The sequence below is a fragment of the Cryptosporidium hominis genome (genome assembly GCF_000006425.1).
Source record: "Cryptosporidium hominis TU502 chromosome 6 CHRO016107, whole genome shotgun sequence".
Taxonomy (NCBI): Eukaryota; Apicomplexa; class Conoidasida; order Eucoccidiorida; family Cryptosporidiidae; genus Cryptosporidium; species Cryptosporidium hominis.
This window is the reverse complement of record NW_667429.1, coordinates 1-18,534: the sequence shown is the minus strand read 5'-3', so window position 1 is coordinate 18,534 and position 18,534 is coordinate 1. Positions and strand designations below refer to the sequence as shown.

Below are 18,534 nucleotides of genomic sequence, written 5' to 3'. Positions count from 1 at the left end.
TCATTTCCTTGGAATAGCAAAGGTCTGGCACTAAATTTTTTGTGGGGTGTGATTATTGAGCGGCACAATGACCCCACTTGATTTCATGTTAGGAAGGGTTTTGCATGTTTAATAAGGATCGATCGAAGATCTTCATAAAGCAGAAAAAAGATAACAGGAAATATTTAAACCTTATTTAATGGGTGAATCTGGTAATATAATGAATATATGAGCGAACGCACGAAGAAGCTGGCGATTCCAAGCCATTTAAGGCTGGATTCTTTATCTTTAAGCTGCATATCTACTGGCTTGACTCCAAAGAGTGAGATAAATAACTCGAGTATCAGCAAAGGATTAACAAGTACAAGATCAGTAAATGGGCAACAATCAGAAGTACAAAAAAGGCTTTCAGTTCAGCTTCCTTCTTGTAGATCACTAAGAACTTCAATAAGAATTAACAGAAGCTCTACTCTATCACATTTGGGCAAAAATAATACAAAGCCAGACGTGAATCAAGAGATTGGCTTAGAAAAGCAACCTAGAAGCTTCTCCAACTCAAGCAGAGCTTCTCGAACAAATGTCACAACACCAAAGGGGTTTGAATTTGCAACTTCTGAAAGAGCAGAGCAAAGGCTAAAACATAATAGGTCTTCATCTTCGGGTTCCAATATTTACAAAGCCGAACTAGGTCTGAATTTACATCAGCTTTACAATGGAAGAATTCCCGCTGCTCCAATGTCAACCAGATCCACATCATCTATTGGTGCAGAATCAAGGATAAGCACTTTTTCAAAGGCTACAACAGTTCCCAAGCCTTTTAGCTTCGCAACGGATGCTAGAGCGGCAAGTAAATCCAAAGAACTATATGAGAAATTAGGGAGTTTGAAAGATAAGTTTAATGAGGAAGTTTCAACAAAAAATAAGGAGTTTAGTGAAGATAGGCGTATTAAAACCATCTTGGAATCTATAAAGAAATTTAATTTGAGTAATAGCGACTCATCTTTAAATACAATCACTACAGAAATGAATGTAACTAAAGAAGTAGTTGGAAGTAAATACGGTATTCCAAGGAGAAATACTACTGTTCCTAAGACTCCAAAATTTGCAACACAAATGCGTTCAGAAAGTAAAAAGGCCCAACTCAGAGGCGTCCTAGACTCTATGCTTCTTTCTGAAAAGAAAGAAGGTAATTCAAATTGGTCTAAATCAGATACAACTTCCTCTATTTCAAAATCTAATATATTGAATAATAACCGAACGCAGGAAAACCATGATAATTCTTCTCTTGCATTTTTTGAGCAATTAAAAAAGCAGGACTCTGAACCTAGAGAAGCGCAAAACCAGCATGCTGACCAAAAACCAGAACTGCATGCACGCATGCAACCTCAAAAACTCCCCAAGTTGCGCGGTTTCCTATCAATGAATAGTTTAGCACACTTGGGAAGACAATCATTCGGTACGCTAGAGGGTTCTAAAGAAAATTTCAAGAATTCTGAGGAGAATTCTCCGATATTGAACTGCAAATCAACTATTTCGGGAATGAGCTCTATTAGAAAGATTAATGAGTCAAATACTAGTATTCCTAATAACTGGAAGTTCCAAGCAACAGTTGCAAGGAAACAACTTCGTCAATTTACTGGCCTTGAAGGAACGGACTTTAATTTGAAAGAATTAGATTATTATCGTCATACAGAGAAACCAGAATTTAAGGAAATTGACAGTAATCACCATTTAACAGATGACGATCTAAAGACCCCACTACCAAGAACATATAGGTAAATAATTAAGTCTGCCGTACTTTGCTCATTTTCTATTATAAAAGATGCTCAATGAATTGCAAGCATCCTATTAAAACATGGTTTAAGGTTCAAAAGTTGTTTATTAACGTAAAGTTTAAATTAGGAGCAACTCTAAACTATATTTTACATTCTATTAGACTATATGATATAATCTTGAATTTCTGCATTTGAGTGATCTCGCTTTAGGAGTAAATTGTTCTTAATTGAATAGTTTGTTGTTTTATCGGAAATTATCATTTTGGAATTTCGGAGAACTTAATTTATCATAGCCTGAATGGACTGTCTTAAATGAAATATGACTTTTATTTATCTTAAGCTATGCATCACTCCCTGCTCCCATTGGAAACATGTTTTAGTTTAAATATAAAAACAAAAATTGAATTTACAAACATTTTATTAGGTTATGTATCATTACGAGATACTCTTTCTCTTAATTGCCCAAAATTGGTTTTTGTACTGGAGGATCTTTTCCATACCAGTAGAATTTGAAGTTTTTTTACAATATCTACAACTTGGAACATGTGGCTGCAAATAATTATTTTTTCCAAAGTAATTCTCATACCAATACGGGGATTCCTTTGCAATGGACTCCATATCGAGGAATCTATAATATTCTTTAACGGGCATAATGTAGAACCCATTCATATCATCAACTGAATACCATTCAACATCATTTAGAAGCGTGATGAATACGGCAGGGTTAACCATAATTTCGTCAATTACTATGTCCTTTGAATTGAAGTCACTTTGGTCGTTTTTTGGTAAACAATTAATAGTTCTAGAATCTAATGGCTGCAGAATGCAGCAGGCTGACCCCCCATTTCCTAGATGACTGAATGAAAGGGGGATAGGAGAGAAGAGAGACCCATGAAGCACTGACCTTACATCTCTTCTACTGAGGAACTCTTTGCTCCACCATCCTCCCTCCCAATCTACACAGATATTTTCAATTCTCATAATAACTAAGTGGCCATATATGAGTACCAAACAGAATTTGTGGTTTTGCTCAAAATATGGAACTTGGACCAAAGCGATGATATTTTTTTCAATAATGAGGTCTAAATCCATACACGGATACATGCATACGGGAGTTTTTGTTGACAACTTTGCTGGAATTCGGTATATCTCATCGTTTACTGGATGAAAAAGTTCATTAACTAACTCTTGTTCGCTGACTTCATTCGTAGAAATTGCGATTTGTTGTAAGTAAGTTTCCAAAATGTTGTGGCATCTTTTAAGCTCGTACAAATAGACTAACCAGGTACCACAAGTAATCCTTGCAGCAAGGTTGGAAACCATCAAGCAATCACTTGGTGGTAGGATGCTGGCTAGACTAATTTCCAACTCGTGTCTTTTCTCAGCCTCCTTTGATTCAAAATAGAAATGTTCTTTTTCGAGTTTATTAGGATCTTTTGGATCGAATATTTGCGCAAGCAAATTGTTCTTGAAGCCAAAATCGTCTAGCTCGCACTTTAATAGCTCAAGTTGTCTTACTAACGAGGCAGAGGGATCGTCAAGAGTTAATATTTCGTCCCATATTCCACCATTGTTGAATATAATTTGTGAAACAGTTTTAACATCTTTAGGTTGAACATTCTTATTAATAACTGAAACACTGCAGGTGAGAGAGCTTCGGTTCCAAAGTGAGGTGAAGAATGAAACAAGAGACATAAATGTAGTTCCAGTTTCACCAAAATCGATAGTATCTGGAACTTTTGAGTTAATATTGTTCGAATTAGAATGACTTAAATACCTGTTTCTTTCAATTTGTCGATTATGAGTTAGAATATCCATTTTGAAATTTTGAATGCTCAAAGGATTGCCCAGTTCAGTATCAAATGTTCTAGAATCACAATCATGGTACTCACAAGTACTGATTGATCCATTCTGGAATGAGTTTAAAGGAGATCCAAATTCTGTACTTTGAAAACTAGTTCCAGAAGAGTGAACTTGTAAGCTCAAAAGTATATGTCTAGCTGGAATACATATACTTTCCAGATGCTCTCTTTGGGACCTTGAAGACTTATTTCCGTTAACACTGCAGTGAACAATTGCAAGAAGAAGCCAAACTATACATGGAAGGCCGCCATCTTTAGCAACTGGGAGTCTCCTAATATGTAACCAATACTTTAACAACCTTAAAACTGGCTGGAGCTCTGGATAAGAATAAAGCACACACTGAAATAGTATGGAATGCATTAAAGAAGTATACATATTTACAGATACGTCGCATTCTGTCTTAAACTTTGAATATCTACTTTTTATCATCATTACTGGAACTTTTGCTGTTGCAATTACATTAACTTCCATTTCGCATAAATGTCCTTCTATACATTCTGAGCTGAGGTCAGTATCAGCCTTGAATTTCTGGTGTCCACTGTGCTTTCTACACCTCAAACAATCCTCCTTATGCTTCTTCTTAATACTTTTGAATTGACTTGCTATTTTCGTTAAAGCAAGCCTTGAATCTAATGGAGTGAATACGACTAAATCAACATCACTCATTTCTGAGTCAACTTCTGCTGCTGCTGATCCTGTGAGGAACAGCTTTGCTGAATCGCCAAATGTTTCTCTTACCAAAAGCTCTACACATTGTAAAATTATCATCTTCTCCTTTTTCTTCTTTGCGCTTGGAACTATTTTTTCTAATAGAGTATTTAATGTTCGGTCAATCATTTCAAACACCCTCTTTGGGTTACTCTTTGGAGCAGATTCTGAATTAATGCTACAATTTGAATTCGATTCATGGATATCTTTACAAATCTCAATCGACGAATGGTTTTCTGGCCCGTTTAAAACGCAATGGTCGAGCTTTAATTTCCTATTTGGCAAATTATTACTAGATTTCTTATTAGAGAACTTTGTCTCTTGAATTCCATTATTATATCCCACTTGCTCACCTTTCTTTGAATTACCTGACGCGTTAACTTCCTTTGCTTCGTACTCCACCCTTCTTCCTGAAGAAGAAGCTGAAGCTGTTTTCATAATTTGCTATTTTCCCCTCAAATTTACCAACTTAGCATTATATGAGAATTTCCCAAAAATTAAATTCTGCGCTCAGAGTTTGGTGGGCGTGTCCTCTTTCAAGCGAGCATGTATTTCAAAGCGAGCATAAATACTCAACTTGTAGAATGTATTTTTAAAAAAATTTATTGTAAAACTTATTTTGTTCCCTTAGAAATTTAACTGGGCCTTTAACTTTATTTACTGGCTCTATCACACAATCTCCTTAAATAATTTATTCTTATGTAAATAAAATAGTTAGCTAAACTTTGAATTCACAGTATTATCATTGGCGCATGCAATTACACAAATTTGCAAATTTATTGACAAACAATATAAAAAAATTAAACAAATTGAATTTTTTTCTTAATTTTATTTTCCAATATTTAATTTTGGATTTGTGTGAAGTGTTGGCAGTGCTACTTTTTATTTGCTTTTCAGCGCATGCAAAAAAAAAATTCTCTGGTTACACTAATAAAAAATTTTATTTATAATTAAAAAAAAAAAAAAAAAAAAATATATATATATATATATATATATATATACGGAGTACTTGAAGCAAATTAATTAAAACATTAGTCTCCATTAATTGAGTCTAATTATTCTATATTTTAACTTACTTTTCCTTAAATTTAGGACTTTTCTCGCGAAAAGGTTTCCCCATTTTTTTTAGGGGGGAAAAAGAAGCTACGAGTAGCCCGCCACACTAGAAAATTAACTAGTTTGGTAATTTGAAAAAAAAAAAAATGAAATTATTTCTAAAAGTTATCTTGTTCCTCTCCTTTTTTAGTACGATCTCACTATGTTCTAGACTTGAGTGGACTGGTGATGAGTTCGAAGTAAAGCGACTGTCCGACTTTATCCCTGGCACCGTTCCGCAGGTTCAAAGAACTTTAATGTGCGAGTCTTGCCAGCTAATCACCTTCGCCTTAAAGGAATATATTTCCAAGAAACTAAGCATTTATAAAAGCTCGCAACCTCCTAAGGGTTTTACAGATATAGTGGTTTCAAATTTCTTGGAAAGCCATGTTGCATGCTCAAACCATATTTGGCAACCTTTAGCTGATAACTCTCTCGAGTTTACTATAGAGGATTTCATTAGTGCATGCAGATCAAATCTAAGTACCTGGGAGCCTGAGCTAGAATTAATGTCAACAAGTAAATTAAGCTTTGATCAAGAAATTTCCAGAATTTGTTTGGGGACCAAGTCATGCAAGGACAAGTCGGAATTATGGACAGAGCAAGAATATCCGGAAAACAGGGAATCGAAAAAAAGTCTGTTAAAAAAGAGATCAGACGAGTTTATCGCTAAGAATAAGGATAGAAAGGGTGTTATCACTACTAGTTCAGGACTACAATACATCGTGGTCAAAGAAGGCACTGGCCAAGAGAAACCTAAGCCAGAAGATGAGGTTGAAGTGTTTTATAGAGGGAAAACTCTTGGAGGTATTGAATTTGATTCATCATATAATAGGGGAGAAGAGCCCTCAAAGCTTCAAATCTCGCAGTTAATCCCTGCTTGGATTGAAGCCCTAACTATGATGACTGAAGGACAAGAAGTCATTCTTTTCGCTCCTTATGACCTAGCCTACGGCGAACAGGGTGCAGGAGAACTTATTGGCCCTAACGAGGTCATCATTTTCAAGCTCAAGCTTGGAAAAATAATTAAAAATGAAAATAAAAAACCTGATAACGAGGTTAGCTCTGCTTCTGACGAACTCTAATTTTTTCTTTTTTTATCATTTACAATTTACCTTTATTTCCCGGGACCCCGCCAGGCCAGCCTAGATAAATACTAGAGACATAGACATATTATAAGAGAAGAAAGAGAGTAGCAAATTTCCTATGTTAAATTCGAACTTTCTACGATTTGAGTTTGGGTAACGATAATAAAAAAGCGAATTTAGTCACACATACATAGATACTATTAGTTTCGCAGGAAACGTATTTTAGGGTTTTTCTTTTGTGAAAAAAGGTGGTTGCACCTTGTAGATCTTTAAACTTTTTGTTTTTGTTAGGTAAACCTTGAATTTCACGATAACTTGTCCATATATCGTCAAATTTTCACTTGTTTTCTAGGAAAAACACTATGACAGGTTCCCATTATGTTGCCTTTCTCTCATAGCTTTTGTTTTCCTTATTCATACAATAAGACGAGCTCGGAGATTAACTCTCGAAATGCCTAAAATACCATATTTCTCCGTGAATTCATTCAGTTCTTACTATAAACATTTTACCTAACAAAACATAAATTACTCTACTATTTTTTAATCATAGAATTTTTTTTTTATTTCAAAATGCAACCCAGTGCATTCTGTGTCAGATTCAGACCGCTTATATTTTAAGGCCTATAATCTGAGACACTTTGTATAAGAAAGTAATAAGATACAGAGTAAGAATAAGTACTGCAAACGTAATTCTCCCAGTAAATTATAGTTCTGGAGTATTATTTCTTCGAGGGATTACAACAAACTTGAACTTTAAAATGCAGGCGCTTATTGCAAGTTTTGTGCTGGGATGCATTTTTGTCTTAAAATATGTCTAGTCTGTGTCCACTGTACTCCAGAATGCACGTTTTAACCTTTGATTATGTCACTTCAGACGTGTTTAAGAACATTAATAATAATTTTGGAGAATTTATCTGGAGTAATTGGAAGAATGAATGGTGTAATTTGGAATTTTTTAATATTAGACTATAAATTATATTCTATTCAGTTCCCAGATATATTTCCCATTTACTATCTTATTGGTAATATCATGGAGCTCCAGAAAACTAAATAGTATTTTGGAGTATATAGTGGAATTAAATGGGGCAAACACTTTTGTTTAAAAACTAGTAGACCTCCAATATATAGCAAAACACTATAATATTAAATAGTAGTACTACAGTTCTAAAATATTCCAATAGTTGAACCTGGAAAATATACCGGGAAATATTGGTGCAAACTCTGGATATTGGTTGGACAGTAAACATAAGTCTAATCTGAATTCTCCATGTTTACCTATTGATTTGCATTAAATAATAAAACTATGTCGTGTTGTGGGGGTAATTAGGCACTAAATAGTGCGTTACTTATGTTAAACACAGTCATATGAGCCTTACTGAAGCGCTGTAATAGTTTGATGTGTGGAATGAAATCAATTGGAGCGTTCTACAATATAGCTGAATTAATAATTAAAGGTCAAACTAATCAACCATAAAACTAGATAACTTTAGATGAGAAGTTACCTCTAAAGGGTGATAAAGCTGACTAATTAAAGCTGATATCTATAATTAATATATATATTTATACATATATTAATTATAGATATATTATATATTACACAGGCATCCAAATACTTGTATATTTCCAATAAATAGGCAATTGAGCAATAATTGCCGGATATGATTAACAACAGTGAAGAATACATTAGAAAAACACCATTCTTGTTTTGGAATGATGATGGACAGAATAAGGCTCCAATGACACCCTCAACACTTTCACCGGCGTCTTTACATGAGGTAAGCTCTCCCTTATTAAATAGTAATAAGAGGATGATACCCAATTCTATATATAACAAGGTAAAAGAGGGAAGAAACCTTATTTGTATTGAAGGAAATTCAGAAGAAGAAAAGGTAATTTCTGAGAATATTCCTTGCTTGATAAACAACAGTATTGGAATGCTAGGATGGTCAGAGAATATAATTCATGATGATGATCTTTCGCATAGTAATGATAGAAATGGGATCTTTAGCTATAATTTCTATAATAATAATGCTGATGATATGTTTCAAAGTGAAGAAAAGATCGGTTGTCAAGAAATGCAAGATCAAATAATTAGTTCAAAGTTTCTTTTGGATAGTGAAAATAAGGCAAATGAAAGGAATCAAGAAATATCAAACATTCAGACGCAATGCTGCTCGAGTTTTCCAAGTGAAAAAATCAATTTGAATAGACAGATTTCAAATTACTCAAGTAGTACATCTTCTGTTTCAATATACAATGTTACAGATACTGTCTTTAAAGAGATGCGTTCAGAGGGAACATCTGAGCCGAAAGATATCTCTAGATATATGGACAATGAGTATCTAGATATTCTAAAGACAAATCTAATGCTTGAGTTTACAAAAAGTCGAACATGTTACTTAAAGCTTGTTCCTAGTGTGATAGAGATCTTCAAAATAGTGAGGGATGCTCCAAATAGGTGCCCAATTCCAATAGTACAAAGTATTGACGATTTAGGGAAAGAGAAGAATATAGAAGAGTTTGAGAACTACTTTGTAAATTGTATTTCAAAGCAAAATTCTGGGTTTTTAGCATTTTGTACTGAAAAACGAGCATTAAAGAGTGGAGGAGGAGGGAAATACTATTTCTTTGATAAGAAGCTTCAACTGAATGGTTGTCATAAAGTTGATGTTTTGAATCACCACAGACAAAAGAATATCATGGGTCCCGTGTTTATGAAGGTACTATTATTTATGTTTGTAGTAGATCCACCATACCACTTGGATCCAAGAGCAAGAAGTAGCAATCCTCAAAGGCTGATGGACTTTTATTACCAGCTAAAATCAATGAACAAATTAAAATCAATAAAAAGGCTCTTAAAGGTTTGGTGTATGGAGATGTGCCCAGAAGAGTACTTGGATGCAGGATATCCTTTAGGGAGTTTGTTGTGGGTGTCAACATTGGATATAGAAAGCCATATTAAAAAGTGGAGATATAGAGGGAAAAAGTCCAATGGACAATTTGAATATACGACTCCAAAAATACATGGCTTTGAGGAAAGAGCTTTCAAAAAAAACCCGGTTCCAGAGGTTTCACTGTTTACAAATAATACTGAGAGAAATATGAATGAAGAAAACTTACAAATAAACTCAAACAAATTGTTGGAAGATTTGAATCTTCAAAAGCAAGATTTCATCGAAGATGATGGTTGTATTGATAATTCAGGAACAAATAATGTAGATTGTGTTCGTAGTTCAAGCTCCAGCGAATGCAATGACTCAGCAGCAGAAATGCAAGCACTAAATCAAGGTTCAATTTTTTGTAAAAGTACTAAGAAGAGTAGGGGAAGAGGAAGGCCAAAATCAAGACCAAAACAGATCTTCTTTGAGGAGGAGGAGCATGAATTCCCACGAAAAAGAATATTTTTATCAGAAGGCGAGAATAACAGCTCCATAATTACAAATGAAAAGTTCAGCGAAAGATCTCAAGATGAGTCGATTGAAGAATTGGAACTTGAACTTGGTATGGAATTTGAACAAGCATCAAGTCAAGGCTATTCTTCAAACTTTATTTGGGATCTAGTCAGATCAATTCCTATAGAAAGTCTAAACAGGTTATATGTAAGCTGGTTGGATGGAAATATTCCAGGAGTCACTAAACTGATTGTAAACTCATCTGTAGTACAAGAATATCTGAATATACAAAAAAATGTAGAAAATTCCCGTTTAGAGGAATCTTCAGATCGATTGTATAACTGTAAAGAAACGAATTCGGACATTTTAAACAAAAAACAAACTTCAGAAGTAATTAATTCTAAAAGGACAATATTATACCATAAAGCTTTATATTTGGCAATCCAACAGCATCTTCTAATGTATTCAAGCGAACTACAAGCTCTACTTAAAGCTCTTGAAGGTAACAACGCAATTTCAGAAAGAGATACTGATCATTTGGATCCTTTTCACAAGAATTTAGATGTTGTACTGAATTCGATATCTCCTTTACAACATTTATCCATGTCTTTCCATTGCAATTCACCATTAAGAATTGTGGAAGAGGGTCAAATAGATGATGAAGAACATATTTCAAGAGAGGCTGGAATTAGAAGCTGTTCGGAAGAAAAACTTATTCATGGCTGTGATAGTCACAACGGCTCGAATATCTCTAGAGACGGTTTAGTAGATGATAATGGAGAGAGTCTAATAGAGTCACAAAACTTATCAGAAACCCCTAGACTTGGAAATAATATGCATGATTCATCTAGTGTTTTTTCAATTATTACATCAGCTCAATATCAAGACTTTGTGGAACTTCCTGACATTGCTTCCTCATTTTCTGATCAATTGCTCAGTGATCATACAGAATTATCCAAACATTGTGCCAACATGAGCGAGCCTATTGATCTATTTTTTGCAATTTCCTAATTATCTAACGAAAATTTGTTTGAATTTATTTAATACTATTATTCTAGTAAAATTCATTTTTTTTTTTTTTTAATACATTTGGCGGGTTATACATTCAAACTATTTTTGAAAAAAAAAGTCTTGACTACTAAAGTAATGAGAAAGAAGTCAGAAATTTATTTATTATTGATTTTTTGTGATTATTTTATGTTAATTAATGTATTTCATTAGTCTTGATGAATCTTGAGTTTTTTTTGTTTTTAATATTTATATTTTATGTTTTATGTAAATCAAAGTGTGGGTTCTGTCACCAAATGACAAAAAAGTGCATAAATGAAAAGTAATGTCAAATTTGCAAAGATTTTTGCAGGAACCTCCAGTTCCAAGAAAAAATTCTATTTTTCTCGCTGATGTTATTAGCTTCAGAAAACTCATTTCTTGAAAAATATAACAACTGTCCAGATCTGCAATTAGAATTCAATGGAGGAAAGGATTTGGTCATTGAAGAGAAAACTGGAAAGGAAACTGAAATTATCATTCCAAATAACAAGGAATTTGAGGAGTCAACAAATACAGTAATCAATCAGGCTGAATGTGAGATACCGAATTGTAAAGGTGAAAATATTGTTAATTGTCACCATTCATTTGGAGATGGCATTGATAAATCGGGATTAAAGGAGTTAAATCCTTATTATGTTTTGCAAGGAGATAGCTTTTCATCTTCAAAAATCTGCAATATAGGTGAGATTATTGGCTCAGAAAGCTTGAGTGGTGTAATTTCTGATAGTAATATTCATGAAGAACTTTTTTCCATAGGATGTCAAGAATCAGACGATTGCCGTGAACTTAAAGTTTTTACCAACGAAATTGGTGGTTTAAAATCTGATCATTCGCAGCACAAAGCATTGTCTAATTTTCACTTTCATCATAATTTTAGTATGTTCGGTGAAGTAATTCAGGATAATGGACAAAGAATTGTGCATCCACAATGTTATCAACATCAAATAAGATCATCCGGATTGGATAAATTCACTGCTGTTGATAGGAATGGGAAGAGAAGCATACTAAATGAGGTTGAAACTCAGGCCCAGTTAATGCCATCAATTCCTGGGGTATACTTTGATAGGAGGCAAATTGGTTATAGAGTCAGGTACCACAACTCATACGTCGGATGGGTTGCTTTGAGTAGGCATTCTTCAATAAAAGATGCTTACGAGTATGCAAAACAGCTTTGGTTAAAGGCTAGAAATAAGAGTAAATTGAACAAATGTCAAACAGATCAGATTGAAGCGGGAAATAGAGGCATGGGAGTCAGAAAGAGAGCCAGATTTACTCTGTACGATGATAATCAAGAGCTAAATCAGACTATTCTTTGTAAGTCTGGACCTAGTAGTGAAAATAATATATACTTTGATTCCAACCATATCGAAAATAACCAAATTTTCCAAACTAAGTGTTATAATTCTGATTATAGCTCTGGGAATGATGGCTATGGAGTCCATTCTATTATTGAAAATGGATATACCTTTTCAGAGAATGCAATGGCAAAGCAGGTATTAGAAAAAGAAAGCTCCAATGAATTATCAAAGATGTCTCAATATAGTGCATTAGAAACAATGAGGAAATTGTATTATGCAACCCAAGAATACATGGAAAAGTGGCCATCATCTGATGGTCACTATACAATCCATTGGTCAAATACATCAGATCTTAGCTCATATTTATATGGAGAAAACGAACAAAATCACAAAAAAGATTTAAATAACAAGAAATCTAAAAACCAACGAAAAATATACATTAATTCAGAAAAACAAAACATTAATTTTGATAATTTAAACTTAAATAAGAAGCAATTAGAAAGCTTTAATTATATTTGGTGATTTCAAAGGAAAGTGATTATAATACTATAATTCATTTTCCAATGCATCAACCAAAGCCTTATCTTTCATCATATCGATGTTTGAAGTCATCTTCTCAATCATTGTCCTAAACTCTTCTCTATATTTATTCGAGAGTAGTTTTAAGAGTTCTAGGGCCAACGATTTTCTTTCAGTTAACTCCTTTTCCTCCATTATATAGCTTGGAAACAAAATATTAGCAATAGATCTTAAAGAGTTGGAATTAACTTGGCTCAAGTTTTGTATATAAGGCTTCAAACGATTAAACTCGTCTTCTTTTAGTATATCCTTTGAATTATTCAATATTTCTTGGTAATTCATCTTTTCTAATGGAATAATATTGAAATTTGTCCTTTTTTGATTTTCATGATTACTACTTTCGTTTTTATTTGAAGAAAATGTCCATGGTGTTGAATTTTGAGACTCTGAGCAAGGGGAAGAAGTTTTTACTCTCTTCCAAGGTACACTAACCTTGGATATAAGGCCAGGGAAAGGTTTTGGAATGATTATTTTGTTATTAGTATTATTCTCTTCTCCCTTAGATTCTTCCTTTGTTGTATTTTTATTCTCTACCCGTTTCAACAATGTATTAATTTCGTTTGACAAGTTAGGGAAACTAACTACAGAAGGATTTCTTCCGTACAAAGTTGTTTTGCTTGTTGTAATATTACTAGGTAAAGTTTTAGTGGGGATTTCTTTGTTATTATTGCCTTCTGAAGACTGGCAATTAGTGCTATTTACAGTAATAGAAAGTTTCTTTTCAAAAAAGTCTGAAATATTATCAAGCTGTCTGGAATCTAATTGAGGTAGATGTTTTGTATTAGTTCTGATCCATTTTGAAAGTCTGGTATAAATGTTTGGTTGATTGAAGCGTTTGTCTGCAAGAATAATTGCTCCATAGTCATTTCTATGGCGAACAACGCGTCCAATAGCTTGATTTACAGCTCGAATTGCCTGTTGATTGTACCATTGACGTCCATCCATTTTGCTTTCATCCATATATTGTTTTTTGAGACAAACCCTAGCATCTGCTATTGAAGGGAATGGAAGTCCTGCAATGATTACTCCTCTGCAAGCATTATCTGAAAAGTTGATTCCTTCTGAAACCTTCCCTCTACATACTGCAATAAGTAGTGAGCCTGAAGAAGAAATCCTCTTGGATTTGAGGACAAAATCTGACAAGCCGCTTTTAGCTTTCTTGTCTTTGAAATATCCATCATTCTGGGATGAAGAATCTGCTCCCTTCTTAATGCAATCCATATATGAGTCCAAAACCGAACCCAATTCAAAGGAATTTCTGGGTTCAATGAAAACACTTTTAAAGGCCTTAATACGTTCAATTAGGCCCTGATCTGTCCAATGTTTCACAGCCTGATCCATTAAAGAATAGGATCCAAAGAATAAGAGAATCCCATCCGGAATTCGCTTAACACAATCGAAAACTACACTTCCAAGTGAAGAAAAGTATGATGGATTGTTTCTAGCTTCGTATGAACCAATTAAATGTGTATTGTTAGCTGAATTCCCTCTTTCTAAAGTGGCAGCCCAAAGTTGTGACTCGCTATCTATAACATGATCATTTTCAAGAAACACATCAAATGTTACATTTGAGCTGCTAAATTGCTGAGCCAAGGTATCCAATGGAGAAAGAGTACCTGATGTAATAATCATTGATCTTACTCCTGCAGACACAAGAGAAGAAAGTGCTGCAGCAGCGCTAAAACACCAAAAACTAAGATAGAGGCTCAATCCTTGATCTGTAGTTTCTGGGTCTACAAATGAATTCTGACCTCCATTTTCATCAAAACCATCAATTTCCTTGTAACTATCAGGCTCATAATGAATGTATAGTTTAAACCACTGAGGGTTTTTCATTACTGTTTCATTGAATGTTAGTCTTAAGCATCTCTGAAACCTTTCTAATGCGCCTATTCTTGCATTTATCTGAATAGAATTTACATCCAATTGGCTTGATACATTGCCTCCAGGCCCAACTAAGTTCTGGCCAAAATTTATCATATTCGTGAGGCATTCATCTATAGCTTGAAAATTATCAATTCCGAACCCAGAGGAAGCAAACAAAGAGTAAATATGAGAACCTGGATAAGTAGTCCCTTGAACTTCACCCATTTTTGGGAAGCTCTTGAACTTTGACCCATTATTATTTGTAGGAACCGGACATGGGATTTCTTTCAGATTTCTAGAAAGTAAGTGAATACCAGTTGCCAGTGCAACTGCCACTTCAATATCAAAAGAAATATCTACTTCTGAATCTTGTTCATCAGATTCTTTTTCTTGCAAAAGCCCAAGCTTTGTGGCCTCTAGAACATTCTGAATCGCTTTTTGAGAAAGAGCGAGATCAATATCTCTCAAATCAAATGAATAAGCCTCTTCTGAAACAGATTCTACATTGTGAGCTTCATCCAAAATCAATACAGTATTATTTAAGTCAATTTTTAGGTTCTGACGTGTAATGCTATCTAAAAGATAGTTATAAGGAAGTAAAACAACATTACAAACGCTTTCAATTTCTCTAGTTGCATAAAAAGGGCAAAAGTAACCCGAATCAGAAGATGATGCAATATTTTTAAGATCTTCTATGTCTTGGATATCTGCAGCAACCCCTGAAGTGTTTGCCTGCTTTAAGTTGTTATGATATTTGCATTTGCCCTCTTTGGTTATTTTTCGGCAATTTTTTATCAATGCATTCCCTCTAAATTTGGAAATCTTAGGATGAACACATAGCTGGTCTCTTGAACCCAAAATTGTTGCTTTGAAAAGCTTCTTTCCACCCTTAATAACTGGGCGTTTCTTTGAAGTTGATTTTTCAATCTTTGCTTTATTTTCAGCGTCTGTATCGAATAACTCAATAGTGAAGCCATCAGAAATTCCGGAAGATTTTAATTCACGCATTACTTGGGAAAGTTGGCTGTGCGTTCTTGAAGAGTATATTATTCTAGGGATAAGCATATCCATTTTTGTCTCTTTACTGTTTTCTAGAACAGTACGTGGGACTCCCATCAATTCAATTGATCCTCCTTCTGATTTAATAACTCCAGCAGAACTGGTATTTTCAATAGGCTTCTTTAATGACCCATGGCTAATCAGAAAATGCTTTTGAAATGCAAGGGTAGATGCTAATAAACATAATGTTTTACCGGTACCTGTAGGGCTTTCTAAAAGTGCATGTTTTTTGTATTTAAGTGAATACAAAATCTTTTGCATATAATTAATTTGGCATTTATAAGCATCATATGGAAACGGAACACTATAGCCTTCAATTAAATACTCATTTTTTATGGGATTCATAATTTCTAATTCCCACAAATTTATTTAGGCAAATTTCTCCTATTCTTTTTTATTGCCGGTATGGCAAGGGGGAAAAATTTAGCGCCTTATTTTTTAGTAACCATTCTAGGTTAATGAATTTTTGGATTTATCAACAACACTTAAGTATCTAAAAACCTTAGATCATGGACTATTATGAAATTTTGGAAGTTAAAAGGGATGCATCTACTAGTGAAATAAGGAAGTCATATAGAAAATTAGCATTAAAATGGCATCCTGATAAAAACCCTGATAATAGAGAAGAAGCTGAGGAGATGTTCAAAAAGATTGCAGAAGCTTACGAAGTTCTTTCTGATCCGGAAAAAAGAAATAGATATGACACCTATGGAGCTGATGGTGTTTCTGCTGACTTTTCATCTGATTTTCATGGATTTGATCGCCACTTTAGTATGGGACATGCCAGCCGTATATTTGAAGAATTCTTTGGTACAAACAATATTTTTGACATATTTTCATCTTTCGGAGAATTTCCTGGCTTTAATGAGTCATCGAGAAGTAGTAGAGGGTTTTCTAGATCAAGAGGGAGTAGACTTTCTCCTTTTGATGACTTACATTCTCAAATATTTAGTAATTTTGGTCTATCAGGCTCAGGTTTTGGAAACATGCAAAGCTTTTCATCTTCCTCATTCAGCTCTGGGATGGGATTCCAAGGAGGGGTCTCAAAATCTGTTTCTACTAGTACAAGTGTTATAAATGGAAGAGTGATCACTAGGACTAAAACTACTGAAAGATTAGCAGATGGAACCGTTAGAGAGACTGTTCAAGAAATTGAAGAAGATGGACGCGGAAACAGGGTTATCAGAAACTCTGATAATTCCTCAGGTTCTAGTAGAAATAGAATGTTAAGGCAAGGAAGCTCGCAAGAATTCAACGATGGCTTTTCCCTTTCTACTGGAAATCTTCATAGAACTCGTTCTCACCGACAAAGCAGAACTCAAAATCGTTAATTATACTTTAAAAAAGTACATTAGTTTCGATTTATTCTCTTTTTTCATTACAAATTGAGTAGAAATGTATTTTTCTTGTATTTTTATAAATTGAATACAAAGAATCTTGGATTATCCCAAAAATTTAACTTATTAATTGGCCATATAAATAAGTGGCCAAATTTAATTTTTCTTAATGTTTGTATTTCTGCTTTTACAAAAACTTGACAAAGTTATATCATTATGTTTCAAAAATAATGAATACATTGACTTGAACTACGGAAACTATCTTTAGTTCAGGAATTGAAATCAGTGTATAATTTAAAAAGCTTAATTCACGTTTTAGCTTTCTGTTAAATTGTTATTATTTCCAAATTTGAAATTTTTGACAAAGTTATTGGATCTTAAATTATTGGCGGGCTCTATTAAATACATGTTTTTCTTTTAATAAAATTCAAATGAAAAATTAAGACTTAAAGTCAATCAAAATAAATCATAGGAAAATGATTAGAGAAGAAACAACTTCTAGTGATTTTACTTCAGACTACAGTGAGGAAAGTCAAAATGTAACCATCTCTAAGTCTAGACCAATTTCTCATTCATTCAAATTTACACTATTTATGTGTCTATTGCAAGGATTCAGCGAAAGGTTATTTGTAAATATGCTTTTATTTGGGTATATTTGGAGGAAATCAGCAGGTTATTTGAACTCAGAATGGATACTTTTTTCCCAACATCTTATTGGATGCATTGGCTTTTTGTTTTGGAGTCTAGTTTGCAATTATTTGAAGCCACAAATAGTTTTAAGTATATCATTTATAGTTTGTGGTTTGATATCTATGATACAACCATTTTCTAGTTCGTACATTACTTTGATTCTCTGTAGATATTTGCTTTATTTTTCATATGGAGCATTGGAGCCATCAGTACAAGTCATTTCTGTTAACTATAAACTTAATAGCCCTGAAACAGCCAAGTTATTTGGAGCAGTATCTTGCTACAAGAGTTTTGGATCATTTTTATCTATTGCAGTTTCTACAATGGTTTATCTAAAAGGGAATGATGAAGTTGTTACAACATATTCTCGTATAATTTGGATTCTTACTGGAGGAGTTTCAATATTAATTTCTCTTATACTTGCCATTTCTATTTATAAGGACTTTAAGAGCTCAAATAATAATTCAGCTCTTGAAATGGTTCTTCAGGATAATTACTACTATAAGAAATTGGAAAGCAGCATCTCAAATAATAGTGATGAAAGCAAAGACAAAATAAAAATAATTATCATCTATTTTGTGATATTTTTGGTAGGATTATTCACAAATATAGTGAGTGAAATATATAGTTTCTATCAAATAACTTCATCGTTTTCTTTTGAAAGATATGAAGATTTGGGATTTAATGGAGATCGTTCAGGTGCATATCTGTTAAGTTTAAATTTGACTTATTATGCATGAAATTGTGTAGTTTTC

At 33.6% G+C, this 18,534-nt stretch overlaps 8 protein-coding genes across 8 annotated transcripts; 6 read left to right on the top strand and 2 right to left on the bottom strand.

The window, feature by feature from the left end:
- The first annotated feature begins 207 nt into the window (after positions 1 to 207).
- Positions 208 to 1,758, top strand: Chro.60313 (hypothetical protein). Its single annotated transcript, XM_662799.1, has 1 exon — positions 208 to 1,758. The coding sequence occupies one exon, from the start codon at positions 208 to 210 to the stop codon at positions 1,756 to 1,758; it is 1,551 nt and encodes a 516-aa protein (XP_667891.1).
- Positions 1,759 to 2,189: 431 nt separating this feature from the next.
- Chro.60311 (hypothetical protein) lies at positions 2,190 to 4,763 on the bottom strand. Its single annotated transcript, XM_662798.1, has 1 exon — positions 2,190 to 4,763. The coding sequence occupies one exon, from the start codon at positions 4,761 to 4,763 to the stop codon at positions 2,190 to 2,192; it is 2,574 nt and encodes an 857-aa protein (XP_667890.1).
- A 764-nt stretch (positions 4,764 to 5,527) lies between these two features.
- Chro.60310 (peptidyl-prolyl isomerase/macrophage infectivity potentiator) lies at positions 5,528 to 6,505 on the top strand. The annotated part of the gene is made up of 1 exon (XM_662797.1): positions 5,528 to 6,505. One exon carries the CDS (start codon positions 5,528 to 5,530, stop codon positions 6,503 to 6,505), a length of 978 nt encoding a protein of 325 aa, XP_667889.1.
- Positions 6,506 to 8,166: 1,661 nt separating this feature from the next.
- Chro.60309 (At1g20580.1) lies at positions 8,167 to 10,911 on the top strand. The annotated part of the gene is made up of 1 exon (XM_662796.1): positions 8,167 to 10,911. The coding sequence occupies one exon, from the start codon at positions 8,167 to 8,169 to the stop codon at positions 10,909 to 10,911; it is 2,745 nt and encodes a 914-aa protein (XP_667888.1).
- Positions 10,912 to 11,300: 389 nt separating this feature from the next.
- Positions 11,301 to 12,770, top strand: Chro.60308 (hypothetical protein). The annotated part of the gene is made up of 1 exon (XM_662795.1): positions 11,301 to 12,770. One exon carries the CDS (start codon positions 11,301 to 11,303, stop codon positions 12,768 to 12,770), a length of 1,470 nt encoding a protein of 489 aa, XP_667887.1.
- A 24-nt stretch (positions 12,771 to 12,794) lies between these two features.
- Positions 12,795 to 16,097, bottom strand: Chro.60307 (helicase). The annotated part of the gene is made up of 1 exon (XM_662794.1): positions 12,795 to 16,097. The coding sequence occupies one exon, from the start codon at positions 16,095 to 16,097 to the stop codon at positions 12,795 to 12,797; it is 3,303 nt and encodes a 1,100-aa protein (XP_667886.1).
- A 164-nt stretch (positions 16,098 to 16,261) lies between these two features.
- On the top strand, positions 16,262 to 17,083 carry Chro.60306 (heat shock related protein). The annotated part of the gene is made up of 1 exon (XM_662793.1): positions 16,262 to 17,083. One exon carries the CDS (start codon positions 16,262 to 16,264, stop codon positions 17,081 to 17,083), a length of 822 nt encoding a protein of 273 aa, XP_667885.1.
- Positions 17,084 to 17,565: 482 nt separating this feature from the next.
- On the top strand, positions 17,566 to 18,519 carry Chro.60305 (multi-pass transmembrane protein). The annotated part of the gene is made up of 1 exon (XM_662792.1): positions 17,566 to 18,519. The coding sequence occupies one exon, from the start codon at positions 17,566 to 17,568 to the stop codon at positions 18,517 to 18,519; it is 954 nt and encodes a 317-aa protein (XP_667884.1).
- Positions 18,520 to 18,534: the final 15 nt, after the last annotated feature.